Below are 18,588 nucleotides of genomic sequence, written 5' to 3' on the forward strand. Positions count from 1 at the left end.
TGGCATTGGGTGCGGTCCAGGCTTGGATGGGTGCAGACGAGCTCTCGCCAGTTGCACGTGTCCGCAATTTAAGAGGTCCTGGTAGAAGGGAGGGGTGCAGAGGGTGGTTGCTGGAGCTTAGCTGGAGTACAGGAAGTAGTAGGTAAGGAACATGGGAAGGAGGAAGGGGGTACGGAAGGTGAGAAAAGGATGTGGGAAAGGCAGAAAGAAGAAAGAAAAATGAGTTGCAAAAGAGACAGCACAAAACCGACAAAGGTGACACAAAGGTAAGAAGACAAGGCAAAAGGCACAATGAGATGCCACAAAAAGGTAACAGAGGCAGAAGAGTTAGCGCAGAGGTCACAAGAGGCAATTGAGCACAAAGCCAAGAAGGCACAAAGAAACAGCACAAGGGTAACAGAGGCATCAGAGGGCAAAACTAAAGAGAAGTCCCAAATATGACAAGCGGAAAAAGAGCACAAGGCAACAAGTCACAAGGCAATGGCACAAAATCTAATGGAGACGGCTCGTTAGGAAACAAGAGGCACTAGGGGGCGAGCACATGACACCAGTTCAGAAGAGTATTTTAACAAAGGCAAAAGAGGTAAGTTAACATGACCTGGCAATCTGAATATAGCGGTGCTTTCTTTAGTAGGACTAGCCAATCAAAGTGACACAGTATATGCCAAAGCCAACAGCTCGACATGTTAATGTGAAAAGGAAAGCGTACGGACTTCCGAATGATGAAAATAGACTGTTTCCTGCTTTCAATAGGGTGTTTAGTAGAGTGCAGAATGATGTGTCTGCACTAGCAGGGTTTCTCAATGGGAGAATGATAGATGCAGCCACCTGCATCAGGACATGTTCATGAAGAAACCTTTCAGCAGGTTGTCATAAGAAAGAGAATGAGCGGAGGTGCCCCTGCACTTGTCGTTGATTTACTCACTTTAAGGCCCTGGCTTATATATATGTGAATGTGGCCTTTCCACCATAGGGGTGGAATACATTACTCCGTCCCCATGACGGGGGGCCGCTTGCCTAATTTATAAATGACCGCCAAGCACTGGTGGGTGAACATAGGTGGAGATCTGTGTCTTACTTCAAGTAGCCTCCTGTGAGCAGTCACAGGTCACATAGCATATATATGTATGTATATATATATATATATATATATATATATATATATATATATATATATATATATATTTTAATGCCAATGAAAGTATATTCCTATATTAAAACACATTATGATCGCTAATATTAAATACAAAATAATCTATCCATGATATATTGTTGAAATTAATGACGCGTCCAAGTAAGCAGAATTCAATACCACGGATGACTCCTCACGATAGTCACAAGAGACCGCCGTAGGAGTCGGCATCTTCACTCTCAACATTTGCAATTGGTTCCAGCCACCTCTCTGCACTACAACTGGCCAATCCGATACTTGCTGAGGTTGGTGCATGTTTGCACCACCAACAACTCAGTCAGACCCGTAGCGCCCTAGCTCACGCAGCCCATCTGTGAACAAATAGTGGGAAAGCATTAATCACTAGCAAAGTGATTTCAAAAATGTATCGGAAATACAAGTACAGCGAGTCTTGTGTTTTCTGACGCACAACCAACAATGTCGTAAATACTGTAGCAACAAGGGAAAAGAATTAGACGCAACAATAAAACATCTTAGCAACTGTTTCAAATTAGGGCCTCGCCTGAGATCTGGAGAACCTCCTCCGCGATTTATTTTCTGTTGTATTTGTTTGATATTTCTTCCTCATACCCACGAATTATGATCTGTACATCTTGGCACATTCTCGCTCAGAGAGTTTTTATTGCTGACTTTATAACCAGTTGTGTCGGCGTCGCATAATGCCCCTGTTTGGCTCTTATTCGGGGATGCCTCCAGAGAGAGAGGATGTGCATTCATTTCCCAGTTCAAAGGTTTTGGGAGGTCTGCTCTGGTTAGGGCTTACGTGGAAAATCACTTCTTTTTAGACCTCTTCCACGTCGCACTTTTCCAAAAACATGTGTGCTCCAAGCCACAATTGATACTACATTTCCATCAGAATTCCTTTTTGGGAAAGAAAAACTGTGTATGCCATTAGAGAGCAAGGTTAACTTTGATACTGAAGTAAGCAGTTCGCATTAAGTTTTCTGCCGTGTGGTACTTGCTGTATCCCCAGGAGCTGGACAGTCAGTTTTGAAACCTGAATACTTTTCAGAGTAACAGAAAACTCGGCCACACTTGGCTTACTTTGCATTCGACTGGATAACGGAGAAATAAAAAAACGTTTTACAGTTTATCACCCATTACTGTTCCTTTATGAAAGCCTCATGGTTTGGAAAACACAAGAATAAATGAAGCCAAGGAGAAACATTAAAGTCTTTTTTTTAAAGTAGATTTTCTTCTTATTTCCTTAAAAGGAAAAGGGGAGATGTTGGATACAATCTGTTAAGGACCGTCACGGTCTATTAGTGCTGGAATCATGATGTTTTTACAGAAGTACATTTTATTTGCTTGAAAGAGTTTTATCTCTTGTGTGTATTCAGCCGGGTTGGAGAAACTGACAGAATCCCATGCAGTGTCTGAGCAACAGGCCAAGCCGCTCAGACCAATCCTGGTGCTGCTCTCATGCTAGGTTTAGCATGAGAGCAGTGCCAGGATTGCTGGGGAGCCTGTGCTGGTGTCCCTGTGAATGCTGGGACACCATAAGAGAAGAGGAGCGTGAGGCGACCAGCAGCGTCCGTGATGGTAAGTTCTTTGTTAAACATTATTTTTTTCATTCCCCACTCTTCCCCTTGAGATTTGCGACGACCACGTCTGCAGTTTCGAGAAAATAGAAAGCAACCACACATACCATCATGCACGTTGTTGTACATTATTATTTATGTGCACCGCCAGCTGGCATTAAGGAAATTAGAATCTGAGTTTCCAATTCGTGCCCGAAATGGAGTTAGTTCTTCTAAGAAATTAGATCATATTTGAAGTTGCCCCCTCCCCCCAACACTTTTAGGTCGAGCGTTAGCGTTCAGCTTGCTGTATACTAGGGTATACAATAGAGTGAGTTCCAGTGTTTTGATTTGTTAGTTGCAGTGTCCTTTATAAATCCTTGCTTGCTAGTGGTCAGTTCTGCCACTTTGTCCTGCCTTTTTTCACTTTGGGAGCCGCACAAAGTACTGCGTAATTGCACTATGTCCTGTTTATCTCTTCTGTAAGGGACTTTTTTTTGGCATTTGCCTGTTTCACCTCAACAGTGTTGGTGCTTGTTCAGTCCCTCCTCCCCACCAGCTCCCTCTGTAAACATAAAACAACAGCAGAGGGGGGCGTTTCCAGGGCCAGCTCACCCTCGCTCTCTTCCTTTTGTTATTTTCAGTCTGTCTGGCAATAAAAGTCCAGTCAGTAATTTGCAATGCTATGAGCTCTAACTCGAGCAAACATGAGACAATTGCATTCCAAATGCTTGTTTCTGTCTGGTTTTGCTGGCTATATAGCTCTGTTTGCCATGCCACTGCTAAACAGTAGCATAGCTCCAATGGGTTCCCCTTAAAACATGTACTGTGCATTAGATTTACCAAATTGGCCTAGTTTTCCTGTAAGACCAAAGGAAATGGTGTTGAAAATGCACCAATGGCATGGAATTTAAAAATTATATATGTGGCTGCACTTTGTGTTTCCAACCCCGCACACACATATGAGACAAAAAAACAAAAATAAATGGGGGCACCATTGTGCTATTACAGGTCTGCATTTTAAAACATGCTACATGGAAATGAAAAAGTAGTATAGCAGTGTACCCATTTGACCTAGGCAGTTGAACAATAAAATACATGAACTTATTCAGGTCTAGGCAAGAATAACTGTATTTGTTGGGTGCATTCAAATAATTCAAATTTCATTGTTATAGTTGACTCCTTTTGTTGGCAATGTAGATCACACTGTATACACCGTATCTTCTCATCACTAACTAATTATATACAATCATTCATTAATAAAGATGGACATTTTAAAAAAAAGGCTAATTCCATTTCGCTGTGAAGCCAACTTAATAACTTTCAGCCAACATGTGTTTCACAGCTGAGTTTGCTGCTTCTTCAGGGCTCAAACTGGGCAGGAGTAAGTGGGCATGGTTCAAAAACAGGTTCTTAGTTATGCTGAGGTTCAGTTCATGTATTATCTGTGGACTTCTATGTAGATTGTAAAAGGTTTCCCCCGGCACTCTCAACTGGATAAGAAGAAGTGAGCAGGGATCAAAAACAGACTCCTGGGTATGCTCAGGGTAAATACTGAAATTTCATTAGAGGGTGTGCTTGCGGCTCTAGCAGATAGTATGAATCACCTGTAAATCCAAAGTCCCAAAAATTGGAGGTATTATAAGCATAAGATAATGTGGAGGACACCCTCCACAGAAGTATATGAAAAAATGAAGCATTCTGATTGGCCCAGGAAGGGATACTCTGCCCCCCAAGGCCCTGTGGGGGAGACCCAGAGGGACCCCCCGCCCCCCAATAGGGTCAAAATAAAATAAAAATCTGTGTTTTTCCTGTGGTCCCACAGGATCACAGCAAAAACAAACAAAAAAAAAAGACAGCCGCCATTTTGTTTATAAAGTATATGGGCAGGAGGACATGAATAGGGCCTCCCCTCCCTGAACCCATTTGAGGCCCCAGGGACACCATTACTCAGGGTTTGGTATGTTAATTAAGGGGAGAGGGCAAACGGCCTCCCTCCCTGATCCTTGAAAGGCCCAAAGGACCCCATCCCAGCTGGCCAAAATCATAGAAAAGAAGATGGGGCCTCATGCCCCCATCCCCAACCAGTTTAAGGCCCCAAGGACCCCACCCCCCTGGGCTGATTCCATTACAATACGGATGGGGCTGCATGCCCACCTGAGCTTGTGAAGGCCCCAAGGACCACATCCCCAGGGACCATTTGCTTAAAAAAAGGGGTAGGGAGCTGTACGTCACCCCCTCAGGCCATTGTAGGCCCCAGGGACCCCAACGCCTGGGACTGAATTTAAGTTTAAAGGGGAGGGGGCCATAAGGCCCCCCTTCCCTGAGCCTTTTATCTTGTCTCCTGTTGTTGAAGTCTCAGGGACAGCAAAGACTTCTCTCTGCCAGCACTTGGGATTTCTGCTGAGAGTCCTGCCTGCGAAGTGTTAAGCTAACATGTCTCTGGGCCCTTGAAAGGTGCATCTGGTGAAAAAGAACAGAAATTCACGCAAAGACCACTGTGCCGGGAAACTTTCAACGCACCACTCGCTTTGCTGCTGAAAAAGGATGCGCCGCCAGCCTCGTGGCTATTATCGACGCCCCACCTGCATCGCGACTGAGAGATTGACACAATGTGGCTGGAGAAATGACGTGCAACTCCCACAGTGGCTGGTGTTAACAACACAAGCCCCCACGCAGCGCGGTTTCTTGACAACGTGCAACCGGATTTCAATGCAACATCGATGGGCGCGGAAAATTAACACAAAGCCTTCCCGGACCCGAGGTGCCCGTCCGGATTGACACATCGCTCTCTTGCGGGAGGGAAGAAATAACGCACACCGACCTGACTAGAAGAGGAACGCTTGCGAGTGAGAAATTGACACATCGCTGGCCTTTTTCGACGCACGCTCAACCATGCGGCTTTATTTCTGACGCTACCCAGTTACTTTTGTACGCTAACAACTTTCTCACTGTTTTCTAAAGGATTTAGGACTCTTTTGCTTTTTAAATTCAGAACTTGACTTGTGTATGTTGGAATTTTGTCATTTTGGTCTTGTTTTGTTTAGATAAATATTATCTGTATTTCTAAACCTGTGTTGTGTCATTTTGTAGTGTTTTCACTGAGTTACTGTGTGTGTTGGTTCAAATACTTTACACCTTGCTTCTGAAGTTAAGCCTGCCTGCTCGTGCCGAGCTACCAAGGAGGTGAGCGGGGGTTAACTCAGGGTGATTCTCCTTTACCCTGACTAGAGAGAGGGTCCTTGCTTGGACAGGGGGGTAACCTGACTGCCTACTAAAGACCCTATTTCTAACAGTGACTGAATTGACTGCCCTGTAACTCCCACTTAAGAAGTTTGTGTTAGAAATGGGGTCTCTAGTTGGCAGTCAGTTTACACCATGTCCAAGTGGAGACCCTCACCCTAGTCAGGGTAAGGTAGATACACAGCTCAGATAACCCAGCTCACCCCCACAGTAGCTTGGCACAAGCAGTCAGGCTTATCTCATAGGCAATGTGTAAAGTATTTGCACAAACATATACAGTAACACAATGAAAATACCACAAAATGACTGCACACCAGTTTAGGAAAATAGCCAATATTTATCTAGATCAAACAAGACCAAAACACCAAAAATCCAACATACATAAGTAAAGATATGATTTTTTAAATTAAAAAGAGTCTTGATCCATAGAAATCAATTAATGCATTGTTTTAGCACAAAGTACCTGGTATGCGTCAAAAATAAATATGCACGGGCGAGCGTGTGTCGGAAAAGCAAGCAATGCATTGATTCCTTACTCTCATGTGAGGCCGTGCTTTGATTCCTTTTCTGACGGGTAAGCGATGTGTCGATTCTTTCCATGCAGGAAAGGGATGCGTTCATTCCTGGACAAGCAGCCTCAGGTCTGTGCTGTGATGTTGAAGATTTTGACGCCCAGGGTCAATGCATGGAAAATTCTTACGTGCTGTGTGAAGGGTCCGCATTGAGAACAGGCACTGCGCCGATCCTCCAGCTGCGAGGCATGCGCTGCGTCTCATTTTCAGTCGCGGACATGCACTGCGTGGATTTTCCCTCACCGGTTACCAGCTTCCACTTTTAAGAGCCCAGGGACTAGATTTGCCACCACTTAGCAAGTCAGGGCTCTCAGCACAAGAGCCCAGGCTCTGGCAGATGAAGTCTTTGATGTCCCTGTAACTTCTTAACAGGAGGCAAGCTCAGGCCATGCCCTTGGAGAATCTTCACAAGCAGGATACACAGCAAAGTCCAGTCTTTGTCCTCTTTAAGGCAGAAGCAGCAACTAAAGGCCAACTCAGCAAAGCACACACAGCAAAGGGGCAGTACTCCACCTGCAGCTCTTCTCCTTGGCAGAGGTTCCTCATGATCCAGAAGTGTTCTAAAAATCTAGGGTTTTGGGTCCACTGCTTATACTCATTTCAGTATGCAAACTTCGAAGGAAAGTCTCTGTTGTTCAAAAGATCCTGCCTTGTCCAGGCCTGGCCCAAGACACACTCCAGGGGACTGAAGACTGCAGTGTGTGAGGACAGACACATCCCTTTTAAGTGCAGGTGTCAGCTCTGTCCTCCCCACTCTAGCCCAGGAATACTCATTAGAATATGACACCTCAGCTCCCTTTGTGTAACTGTCTAGAGGGAATTCACAAACAGCCCAACTGTCAGTTTGACCCAGACGTGGATTCCACAGGCAGGCAGAGACACAGAGTGGTTAAGCAAGAAAATGGCCACTTTCTAAAAGTGGCATTTTAAAATAGACAATCTAAAAACCAACTCTACCAAAGGATGTATTTTTAAATTGTGAGTTCAGAGACCCCAAACTCCACATCTCTCTCCAATGGGAAACTGTCCTTGAAAGATATTTAAAAGCAGATCCATGTTAACCTATGGGAGAGATAGGTCTTGCAATAGTGAAACCCGAATTTGGCAGTATTTAAATATTAGGACATGTAAAACACACCAGTACATGTCCTTCCTACCTTTTAAATACACTGCACCCTGCCCATAGGGCTACCTAGGGCCTTCCTTAGGGGTGACTTACATGTAGTAAAAGGGAAGGTGTGGGCCTGGCAAGTGGGTACACTTGCCAGGTCGAATTGGCAGTGCAAGACCGCACACACAGACACTGATGTGGCAGGTCTAAGACATGTTTCCAGGGCTACTTGTGTGTGGCACAATCAGTGCTGTAGGCCCACTAGTAGCATTTGATTTACAGGCCCTGGGCACCTCTAGTGCACTTTAATAGGGGCTTACTAGTAAACCAAATATACCAATCAGGGATAACCAATCATAATCACAGTTTATACAGGGTTCACTTGCACTTTAGCCCTGGTCAGCAGTGGTAAAGTACCCAAGTACCAAAAACCAGGAATAACAAAGTCCAGCACACAATCAAAAATAAAGGAAGCAGAGGCAAATAGACAGGGGAAACCACACCAAGGATGCCAGGTCTAACAGTTTGTTTTTGAAAAACAAATAACTTTTGCAGCAATGGTGACTGACAGTACAATCTGTCAACTCTATCCGTTGATAGGAACAGCCATGACAGTGCTTCCTGTCAATGTAAACAGTTGTCCGCAGGACTGGTGGACAGCTCCTATTTTTTTATGTCCACTGCCTTCCCAACAGAGAAAACTCTGCCAAGCTCTAAAATTTAAAAATAAAAGCTTGGTATATCTAACCTCCTCTCAGCCGCAAACTGTGACTTTTGTTTGGTGCTTATGTTCTTCTTGGCACTTTTTGCTTTTAAACTTTAAAAATCCATGGTTCTTTTTATCAGAGTTTAATCATGTTGGTACATGTTTGCTTATTAAATGTTACTCTATGTTTCTAAATTGGTTTGACAATATTATTGTGTTGTGTTCTTGACTTTGAATTGTTGGTACTGTTTGAACCTAAAATGCTTTTCTCTATGGAGCAATGCATGTTAGGTGCGAGGAGCATGTGTGATAGAAGTAGGTGTTTGTAAAGTCAGTAATGGTTCTCAAACTTTCGGACATATATCCATAAAGTGGATGCCCACTGAACAATATTCCTCAATTCTCCCCACTAAATATGTGAAACAGCTACATCAGATATGAGTCTACTATTGCACACAACAAAGGCACTCAATACGAGTAGTGCCTAATGAAATAAAAGTATTACACAGTTTTCAGCGGCAGTACTACTCTGCACAATTGCATGTGTTATGTAATTGCGGTATAACGGGCATGGTATTGATACCCCATTTTACCGACCAACTCGCAGCTGAGCCATAAGTGGCCAAGTGTGGCTGACTTTAAGGCTTCACTCGGCTAAAGCCTGATTGATATATTTTGATGAAAGTGGCCCTAGATCAGAGATCATTTTAAGTGATAACTTTCTTTATGTTAGTCACTGGCTAAAAGGCACTCTCCTCAAATGATAGCAGATATAGACAGTGACATGCTGGTCACCTCGTCAAAAGTTGTCATCTACGGAAAAAGTAATTCTTTGGTGATTTGGGGGCACATGTACGTACCATTTTTCCTGTCTCTAACGGCCCAATTTGTAGAATCGGGCCGCTTGCGACCAAAAAAACATTTTGGTATGTACAGAGCCTATTTTGCGATTCGGTAATCTATTTACCGAATTGCAAAATAGGTTTGCGAGTCGCAATTAGGAAGGGAAAAGTCGCAATTAGGAAGGGGCGTTCCATTCTTAATTGCGAGTCGCACTGCGATGTAGGATTGTTTTGTGACCGTCACAAAACAATCGCAGTTAGCACCAGTTTCAAACTGGTGAGAACCTATTCGCAAACAAGAAGGGGTTCCCTTGGGACCCCTTCCCCTTTGTGAATGGCAGCAAAAAAAATTTTTCAGAGCAGGCAGTGGTCCTGTCGACCACTGCCTGCTCTGAAAAAATGAAAAGAAAAACTTTTCATTTTGGTTTTGAAATGCATCTCGTTTTCCTTTAGGAAAACGGGCTGCATTTCAAACAAAAAAAAAGTGCTTTATTTAAAAGCAGTCACAGACATGGTGGTCTGCTGTCTCCAGCAGGCCACCATTCCTGTGAGGGTGTCCATTCCCAATGGGGTCTCAAATTGTGACCTACCTCATGAATGTTCATGAGGTAGGTCATTTGCGACCCCATTGAGAATCGCAAACAGTGTAAAAAGTACATTGTTCTACATACGGTTTTGCGACTCGCAAATTGTGAGTCGCTAAGACTCGCAGTTTGGGAGCCGCTAAACCGGATCTTTGTAGATGTGGCCCCTGGAGTCTATGCACCCTCCTAATGATGGGCTTAACAATGACCAGGTGCACACTATACAATGGCGAGACATTTACTTAAGGCATTAACGCGTGCTGCAAGAATCAGGGATGTATTTATCATTAGTGCGGTAGGTGCAGTGCCATTGGGGCTCAATGATGCAAGGACCACCCTGCACCCTATTTAAGTTGCTGGTTACTAACCTCCCAGCAGACAGGAGGCCTAGCTAACCCTGCCCTCATCAATTAAAAAAAGAATTGGTTAAAGGCGAAAATGTTGTTTTGGTCTCAGAAACAGCTCACTTTGCCACTGGAGCACCCTGGCACTGAAGGGAACTACTTTGTGTATAGAAGTGCTCTTGTGCAAGGATGTTCTTCTTGTGCAAGAGCCAGTGGCTGCAGAGAGATAACACAATGTCCCTTGATGCATGCTGGAGTGGGTGGAAGTCTGTATCAGTAACTATGCATGCACATACTCTCAGTAAAGTCATAGGTAGCACAGATTTGAGCCATTTGGTCTGGCATTGGCTGCCAGCCTAATGCCTTTGGAAGAGAAAAGAAAGAACATGAAAAAAAGAATGAAAATGAAAAAACATGGCAAGAATAGAAAGAAAGAAAGAAAGTCAGTCAAGGAAGAAAGAAAGGCAGAACGAAGGAAAGGCAAGAAAGAATGAATGGAGGCAAGAAAGAAGAATGAAGGCAAGAAAGAAAAACAGTCGAGGAAGAAATTAGAAAGCATACAAGAAAGAAAAACAAGAAAGAGAAAGGAGATTAAGGTAAGAACAGAAAGAAAGAGGCAACAAAGAAAGAACATACACAAAAACATGAATGAAAGAAAAAAGAAAGGCGAAAGAAGAAAAGAAAGATGAAAGAAAAGAAGGAAGAAAAAAGATGAAGTCAAGGAAATAGAAAGAAAGGAGGCCAGAAAAAGAAAGAATTAAAGAAGAACAAAAGAAGAAGACAAGCAAAAGGAATGAGAAAGATATGAAAAAGAAAGAATAAGGATGGCAAGATAAAAAGAAAGAGCAATTCATAAAAGAAAGAAAGGGGAAGGAAACAAAAAGGAAAGAAAGGCAAAAGAATGAAAGATAGAAATATGCACGAAAGTCAAGAAAAGAAAGCAGAAAGGAAGAAAGAAAGAGGAAGGTAAGTATTTCATGTTAGGGATCTCTGTCTCAACGGTGACATAATATCCCAAACAATATGATAGAGGACTTTCTTGAAGAGCAAACTCATCTACTTGGACAGTTCCCCACCTTAGTACTTCAAAAGCATCACCTTGTTCTTTTTGTGAGTCACATCACCAAGTGCTCCCCTAAGATGTACCTCCCAGTGAGGTGAATCACCCAGTGCTCTCTTGAGGCGCACCACTGTCTGCAACATCCTCCGCTGGTGCACCCCACCCTGTGCTTCCGTTTTGCTCCTCACTTTGAGCCTTATGTTGCATGTCAGTGTCTCCTCTCCTGATGCACATTACCACGTGGCCCATTTTCCACAGGAGCATCCATTACTATTGGTTTGCTGTTACTGATTTCTGCATGTTTGTTGCTCTTTAAGCTCAGATGCCGGAATGTGTTTTTTTTAGACTTCGTGAAAATAGGTGTCTGTAGATATGTTGGTCTGCGTGCATGTGTGTATTCTCTCTATATTTATGCATACCAAGCGTTGAGCATCGAGTGCGTGTAGTATAGAAAAGCCCAACCTACTGCCTTGACAGTACTTGTACACTGTTGCACCACTGCACCTGCAGTAAATTTAATGGCTAAATCTTGTGTATTTTAAATGAACTGCAGGTTCAGTTTCTTCACTGTTTAAGGCAAGCCGAAACTGGAGGTGAAAGCGAAGTGATCGATGGATTTCACGCGTGCAGCCAGCTTAGAAAACAAAACCCTGAAGCATTTCATATTCTGTCTTCCACCTCGGTTGATTTTAATGACATTGGAGTGGATTACTGTGATTTTGCTCTACAATCTAAGCAAAACATTATCGAGTAAGTAGCATTGAAGATATTATGATTTGTAAAAGGGCCTTAACTTCGGATGAAATGTTCCAATCTGTTTGTAAAATATAGCATACACGTTTAGCATGGGAAAGTGTTCCCCTACGACTTGTCTTTCTCGTAGCACTACAAAAATGTCTGTGAGCGAGCGTTTATTTTTTCAGAATGGTCTGCGACTGCCACCTTGTGGTTAATTGACATTACAACACATCCCATTATTATAGTCATAGTGACATTAGTGTTTATTGTATTGGGATTGTATATAAATTGTAAAACGTTCCTTTCATACAAATATGTACATATAGATGGTACTATAATTATGCTGCAAACAGGTAAGGCACTAACAATTTAACAGAACTCCATTGACTCTCCCGTGCCCGACTCTTTGTGAAACATTTTTATCAAATAAAATCAGGGTTTAAAGCGCAACGACTCACCCGTAAGGGTCTCAAGGCGCTAGGGGGAGTTTGCCCTCTGAACATTCTAGGTTGGCTGTCTACATTATGGTGTAAAGTGATCCCAAGCGTATGCAGAAGTTCTAGAGGTCATATAGGTAAAGATGAAGCCATAGGCACAACAAAATGTGCTGGTAAGAGGTTTGAGAATAAGTTCCTTCTCTTTACACATTTAGGTCTGTCAGTCCAGTAGCACAAGACAACTTATGTGAGAGAACAGCTCTTGCAGGAAAATGTAAGCAATTTATTCTGTATACAGATATCACCTTTGTAGGAAGCTGGCTCTCCATATAGTGGACCTAAAAGAGATACACTGTGTAAAGAGTCCAAGCAAACCCCAAAGGAATTACAGAGGCACAAATGACACCCTAAGTGCTGTCTTTTGTGGCAGGGTGGGCTAGCAGTTAGGCATATCAGAAGGTAGTGCTAAGCATGTAATTGACACACATAGGCAGTAAGTGAGACACACACTCAATAGAGACACCCATCACCAATTTATAAATATAATAGTAGGTAATTGTATATACATTTTGATACCAAGATCATTGGAATCAGGTGAGTACTTTATGAGTAATGAATTGTTACAGTTTTCAAAAATTGACACTGTGCCATTTTTGGAGCGATAATGTTATCCTATGGGGGAAAAACATATACTGCATGCTGGTACTTAACAGCAGTTTACAGGACCAATCTTCTGGAGTTAAGGTCAGTATGGGGCAAGGTCCAAAGCAGCACCAACAGGTCACTTTTCAAGGCACTGGGGTGTCGGACACAGAGGTGCTTTTCAGCGTCGGTGCCCAATGTTATTCTATTGGGGAAAAACATGTACTTCATTTGGGCACTTAGCGCCCACCTACAGGGCTGTTCTTCTGCAGTTATGGTAAGTATGGGGCAAGGTCCAAAGTAGCACCAACAGGTCACTTCAGGAGGCACTAAGACATGTAGGTGCAGAGGTGCTTTTCAGGTTGGGTGTCAATAATATCCTATGGGCGGGGGGGAAACATGTACTGCATTCGGGGCATTAGCAATGACCTACAGGTCTGCTTTTCTGAAGTTAAGTTAATTATGGGGCAAGGTCCAAAGCAGCACCAACAGTTTACCTTTGGAGGCACTTTAGGCATCCGGGTCAGAGGTGCTTTTCTAATGTTATCCTGTGGGAAGGAAACAGACACTGCACACAGGCACTTAGCTATGACTTACATAACTGTTCTTCCAGACTTGTGGTAAGTTTGGGACAAGGTCCAAAGCCACTCCAGCAGTTCACCTCAGGGGTTCTGGGGTGCCCGGGTGCAGAGGTGTCGCGTTCTCTTCAATGGGAAACAGTCCTTCATGAAGTTGCTGCAAGCTGGGCCTGGAAACTCAGTTCGGGGGAACCCACAGGGGGGCTCGACTCTTGAGGTTCTCTGGCACATGGGGACATCTTTGGTCCACTCCTCCTCAGGCTGTGGGGTTCAGGTGCAGTGGTGTCTTTTGGCTTAGGGTCTGTTGCTGAGGTTACTTGCGGTTTGAGGAGGATCTATTAAAACAGGCTGCAAATGCCATGGGGAAGTCCACAGTGGGTGAACTCAAAGTGGGCTTTGTCGTTGGAGGGCCTGGGGACCACGCTGATACTGTTGGACCACTTCAGCTCAGGCTCAGTGGCTCGAGTGCAGTGGTGATGTCCGACGTCCGTTTTTTGTCTGTCCCTGTCCTCACAGTTCTTTGTTTGGTGCCAGCAGATGCAGGGAAGCAGCACCTCTGCTCCATGGGAGTTCTTCTTGGCAACTTCCAAAGCACTGGCAGCTCTCCTGGGTACTTGGAGGCTGCAGCGGCAGGACAAGTCAGTTGCTCCTCGAGGGTCGGGTGCAGGATTGGCACCAAGTCAGTTGTGCTCCTCGGTTCCCAGGTTCAGCAGGCTTCTTGTCCACGCCTTCCTTTTTGTTCGCGAATATCTGAGGATCTGGTATCAGGGGGTACCCTAAATACTCAATTTAGATAGGATGAAGGGGGCCAAAGGGCAGTAGTTACCTACCCTTGGGGTCAAAACACGCATTAGATGACATTTCCTTTTGGGGAGTGGGCATCACCTCATCCCAGAATTCCTAATTTCACCACACTCAAGATGGCAGAATTTCTAAAGCTGTGTGTATTTCAGGCTGGCCACCCTAGGGGTGTATCAAGCTTGGAAAGACAACACGCTTCCTGCATAGTTAATTTTCCCACCTGTCCGGGTCTCAGATGGGCCTTCGGGCGGTGGGGGTCAGCATCTCCATCTGGGAGTGGGCAAATCTACATACCAGCTTCTTTGAAGTATCTTGCCTTGGAATGCAGACCATCCTATGGGGAGGGGTGTGCAACACCCCACCTCGAGCAGGCTTTGTTTCTGACCTCCAGAGAGCACAGGCTCTCACTCCTTGAGGTCAGATTCTCGTCTGTTGGTGGCAAACTGGCTAGAACTGGTCAGTAGGCTCACCAGCGGTTGTTAGGTTTTCAGGGGGCACCTCTAAGGTGCCCTCTGGATGCATATATTAATAAATCTGTCACTAGAATCAGTGAGGGTTTATTAATATGAGATGTTTGATACCGAACATCCCTGTTTTCAGGCCAGCCATCATGTAGCTTGGGAACTCGCACTGACCAGTGTCGAGCACATGTGTGTAAAAGGGCTTCACTGTTCACTTATTATGTCTTAGAATTGATGAAGACTTGGCAGGGGCATATCTGCTGTAGCATTATGTCTACACTTGAATATAATGCACCCTGCCTTATGGTTGTAAGCCCTGCTGTAGGGATGACTTACAAATATTACATGCAGTGTTAAGGGGACATGGCACACAGTCTGTGTGCCATGCTGTGTTTTCACTTTTAGGGAACACCTTGTTACTCAGCCTGCAATAGCAGTCTGCATGAGGTTTGTGCTGGCATAAGTTGTGCTACAGCTCCTAGGGCCCATCTTCAGTACCCATGCTCTAGGTACCAGGAGCACCATTTACTAGGGACTTACAGAGCTGCTAAAGGACCTGGCCACTTGGGGATAAAGTGACCATGTGTCTTCTTTTGGGAAAGGAACACTGGCACCGGAGACCTGGTTAGAAGGATCCCAGTGTACTTCAGTCATTAGATTTGATTTGGTTTGATTTGATTAGTAGTGTGATATCATGTCAATAAGACAATGCAAACATTTCATATACATATTGTTGGACCTGGCCCTTTTACAGGGTCATTCCCCAGACTTTCTGCTTTTTCCTTATTTTTCTGACCTTTGTTGGCTGACGTTTTGACTCTGAGCACTTTTTCACTGCTAGCCAGTGCTAAAGTGCATGGTGCTCTCTCTTACAAATTTGGTATGATTGGATTATACATGATTGGCATATTTAATTTACCTATAAATCCCTTGTAAAGTGGTATTCCTATACCCAGGGCCTGTAAATTAAATGCTACTAGTGGGCCTGCAGCGCTGCCTGCGCCACCCACTGAAGTAGCCTGTTAAACCTATCTAAGGCCTGCTAGCGCAGAGCCTGTGTGCGCAGTTTCCTGCCACAGGGACCTGGCATCTAAATGTACTTGCCAGGCCCAGAACTCCCCTTTTACTACATGTAAGTCACCCCTAAGGTACGCCCTAGCTAGCCCTTTGGGCAGGGTGCCATGTATGTAGAAGGCAGGACATGTGCCATGTTGCGTGGCCTGTCCTAGTAGTGACAAACAGCCTAACTTGGTGGCTCACTGCTGTGAGTGCTGCCTTCTCATAGGATTGCATTAGAAATGCCCTGCCTTAGGTGTAAGGGGTATTGTCTGATTTATGAGGGGTAGTCTAGGCATGTTTGGTATGGTCGTGACAGTGGTAAGAAATGCTGCTTACTGGTGTAGGTGTATTTTTTATTACTATCACAGAAATGCCACTTCTAGAAAGTGCGCATTTATCTGTGCTTATAACTTTGGTGTTTTGCAGCTTGTCTCCAATCAACGACTGGGCAGACTGACAGTTGGGGTTTTGTGCATACTTCTCAGACAGCCTGAACACAGGGAGGGTGGAGGTGACACAGAGGTGCATTTACATATTGTAAAGCCTTCCTGGGCTGATAGAAAGGAGAGGCGGGGCACACCTGCATTTGTCGTTAACCCCCCACTGATGTTTGGAGCCTGTGCTGAAAGGAGAGAGAGGGCACTCCAAGAACCAGTTGTAACTGGTTGGAACCTCCTCTCCCTACCATGGTAAAACACTGTGAGAACTGACTAAAAGTACAGGGGAATTTTCCCCACAATTTGAACATTCTTGGAACTTGAAACTGGACACAGAACGCGGTGCAAACCTTGTGCTGGCCTGTAGCTTGGCCCACCAGCCTGTGCTCCCCTTGTCTCCTTGTTGCTCCCAGGGGCAGGGTGCTGTGCCCCTGACCCCTGTAAGGCTCCCTCTAGGTCTGGACTAAGCCCTGGAAAAAGCGCTCCCTTGGACTTTCAGACCGGGGATCACCGCCGCAGCCCGGGCTTTTAACTTTGCCCCCAGCGCTCTGAAAAGCGCTTTCCTTCTGCCCGAATCACCGCCGCAGCCCGGGCTTATAGAAGTGCCCTCACGCTTGGAGGAGCACTTTCCTGCCATTTACATCACCGCCGTGACCCGGGCACCGCGTCTGTGATTAGCGCGAGGACCGCACTATTCGTAGTGACCCCGGGACACTTGCCAAATCCAAAGAAAGGAGCTGGGCCGCTCCTATTGTGCCCCCGGGTGACGCGCACTTTATGGAGCGCCCCCGGAGCACACAACAGCACCAACTCTCAGAGCTGCCTCCCTCGAGGACGAGGGACGGCAGCAGTGTGGCTCGCGCACCAGATCGGGTGGGCCGCAGAAGGGAGCAGACAAGGAGCCTCAACGGAGGCCACGGCTCCCTCTACCTCCTTTGGGCAGCCGCACCACGGACAAGGGCGGCTGCCCCCCTTTTCACGCAGGACACGGGGAGAAACGGGAGTTCCCTTCTCCCCGGTCACTGCCCTAGGGGTGCAATCGCCCCCCCTCTTTTGGATCTTTTTGGTGCTTTGGGCCCCCCCCCATCGGAGAGGGCAACTAGAGGCCAGGGGGGCCCCACAAATATCACGGGTCCCCGGAGGGGCCCGTTCCTTTTTACAGTAGGGAGGGTGCAGATCGCCCCTCTTTCCCAGGAGACCGGCGAGGCCCCCGTTTTCCGCGCATAGGAGCGCCGGGGGCCCCCATACTCCTCCTTAGGCACTGGAAGTGCCTCTTCTACCAACACCCAGGTACTCTTTAGGAAATCTAGGCTCTAGGAGACTAATATAGGCTGGTAGACGCTTACTATTTCCTACCTGGGGATTGGTTATGCATATATGTGCTAAATGTTCCTTTTATGGGCAGGTCTATCTGATATGTACTTATATGTCTTGTGGTATATTCTATAATGTTCCTTTTATGGGTATTTAGGAATTGTTCATGACAAGTGCATATATCCTTTACTCTAATTCCTGACTACTGCTTATGTTGCAGAATCCTGAGTACTTACGTGTTCTAATGTGACAACTGCATACAATCTTGCAGAGGATTAGTAACTTGTGTAACCTTCTGACAACTGCTAAGGTAGCAGGGTATTGCTTACGTGTAATGTTGGTCTAATTATGTTTTGTGCAATACAGATTATTTTTACATAACTCAGTGTTGTGTTTACTTTGTGGTGTACATTTTGCGTCACGTGTGTTGTGTGTTGTGCAAACGATTTACACATTGCCTCCAGGTTAAGCCTGACTGCTCGTGCCAAGCTACCAAGGGGGTGAGCAGGGGTTATCTTGGACTTGTAAATCCCAAGCCCTGACTAGAGTGGGTTGGTTCTGCCTGGCTGAGGTACATATCCTAGCCAACCAGAAACCCCATTTCTAACACATATGAATAAAAAGTGCACCATACTACTTTAAATAAAACTCCAATTACTCTAAAAACATTTGCATTTATACACAAAAAATATAAGGAATATTTTCCTACTCAAAGATAATAAATTTAGCCTACTGCCTAACCCATATTTTTGATGAATTACAATCAATCACGAGTTTCAACACATTTCAGTTATTTTCATTCAGGGAACTGTTCCTTTTAAACAGGGAGTCTCTTCCATAGTGACCCGTATCACCAACATATATAAGCAAGACATGGTAACATTTGTCATTGTGCAAATTTCAAATCCTTCTATGTGTAATAATGCCACAATAGTGCAAAATGAAAT

The 18,588-nt window shown here is 44.9% G+C and overlaps 1 protein-coding gene across 1 annotated transcript in view; it reads left to right on the forward strand.

Moving 5' to 3' along the window:
- Positions 1 to 18,588, forward strand: part of BBOX1 (gamma-butyrobetaine hydroxylase 1) — a 448,234-nt gene that overhangs the window by 409,304 nt on the left and 20,342 nt on the right. The window contains exon 6 of the mRNA XM_069221961.1: positions 11,728 to 11,924. Coding sequence (XP_069078062.1) covers positions 11,728 to 11,924 — 197 coding nt within the window. The remainder of the gene's footprint in view (positions 1 to 11,727; positions 11,925 to 18,588) is intronic.

The sequence above is a fragment of the Pleurodeles waltl genome, chromosome 3_1 (genome assembly GCF_031143425.1).
Source record: "Pleurodeles waltl isolate 20211129_DDA chromosome 3_1, aPleWal1.hap1.20221129, whole genome shotgun sequence".
NCBI classification, from domain to species: Eukaryota; Metazoa; Chordata; class Amphibia; order Caudata; family Salamandridae; genus Pleurodeles; species Pleurodeles waltl.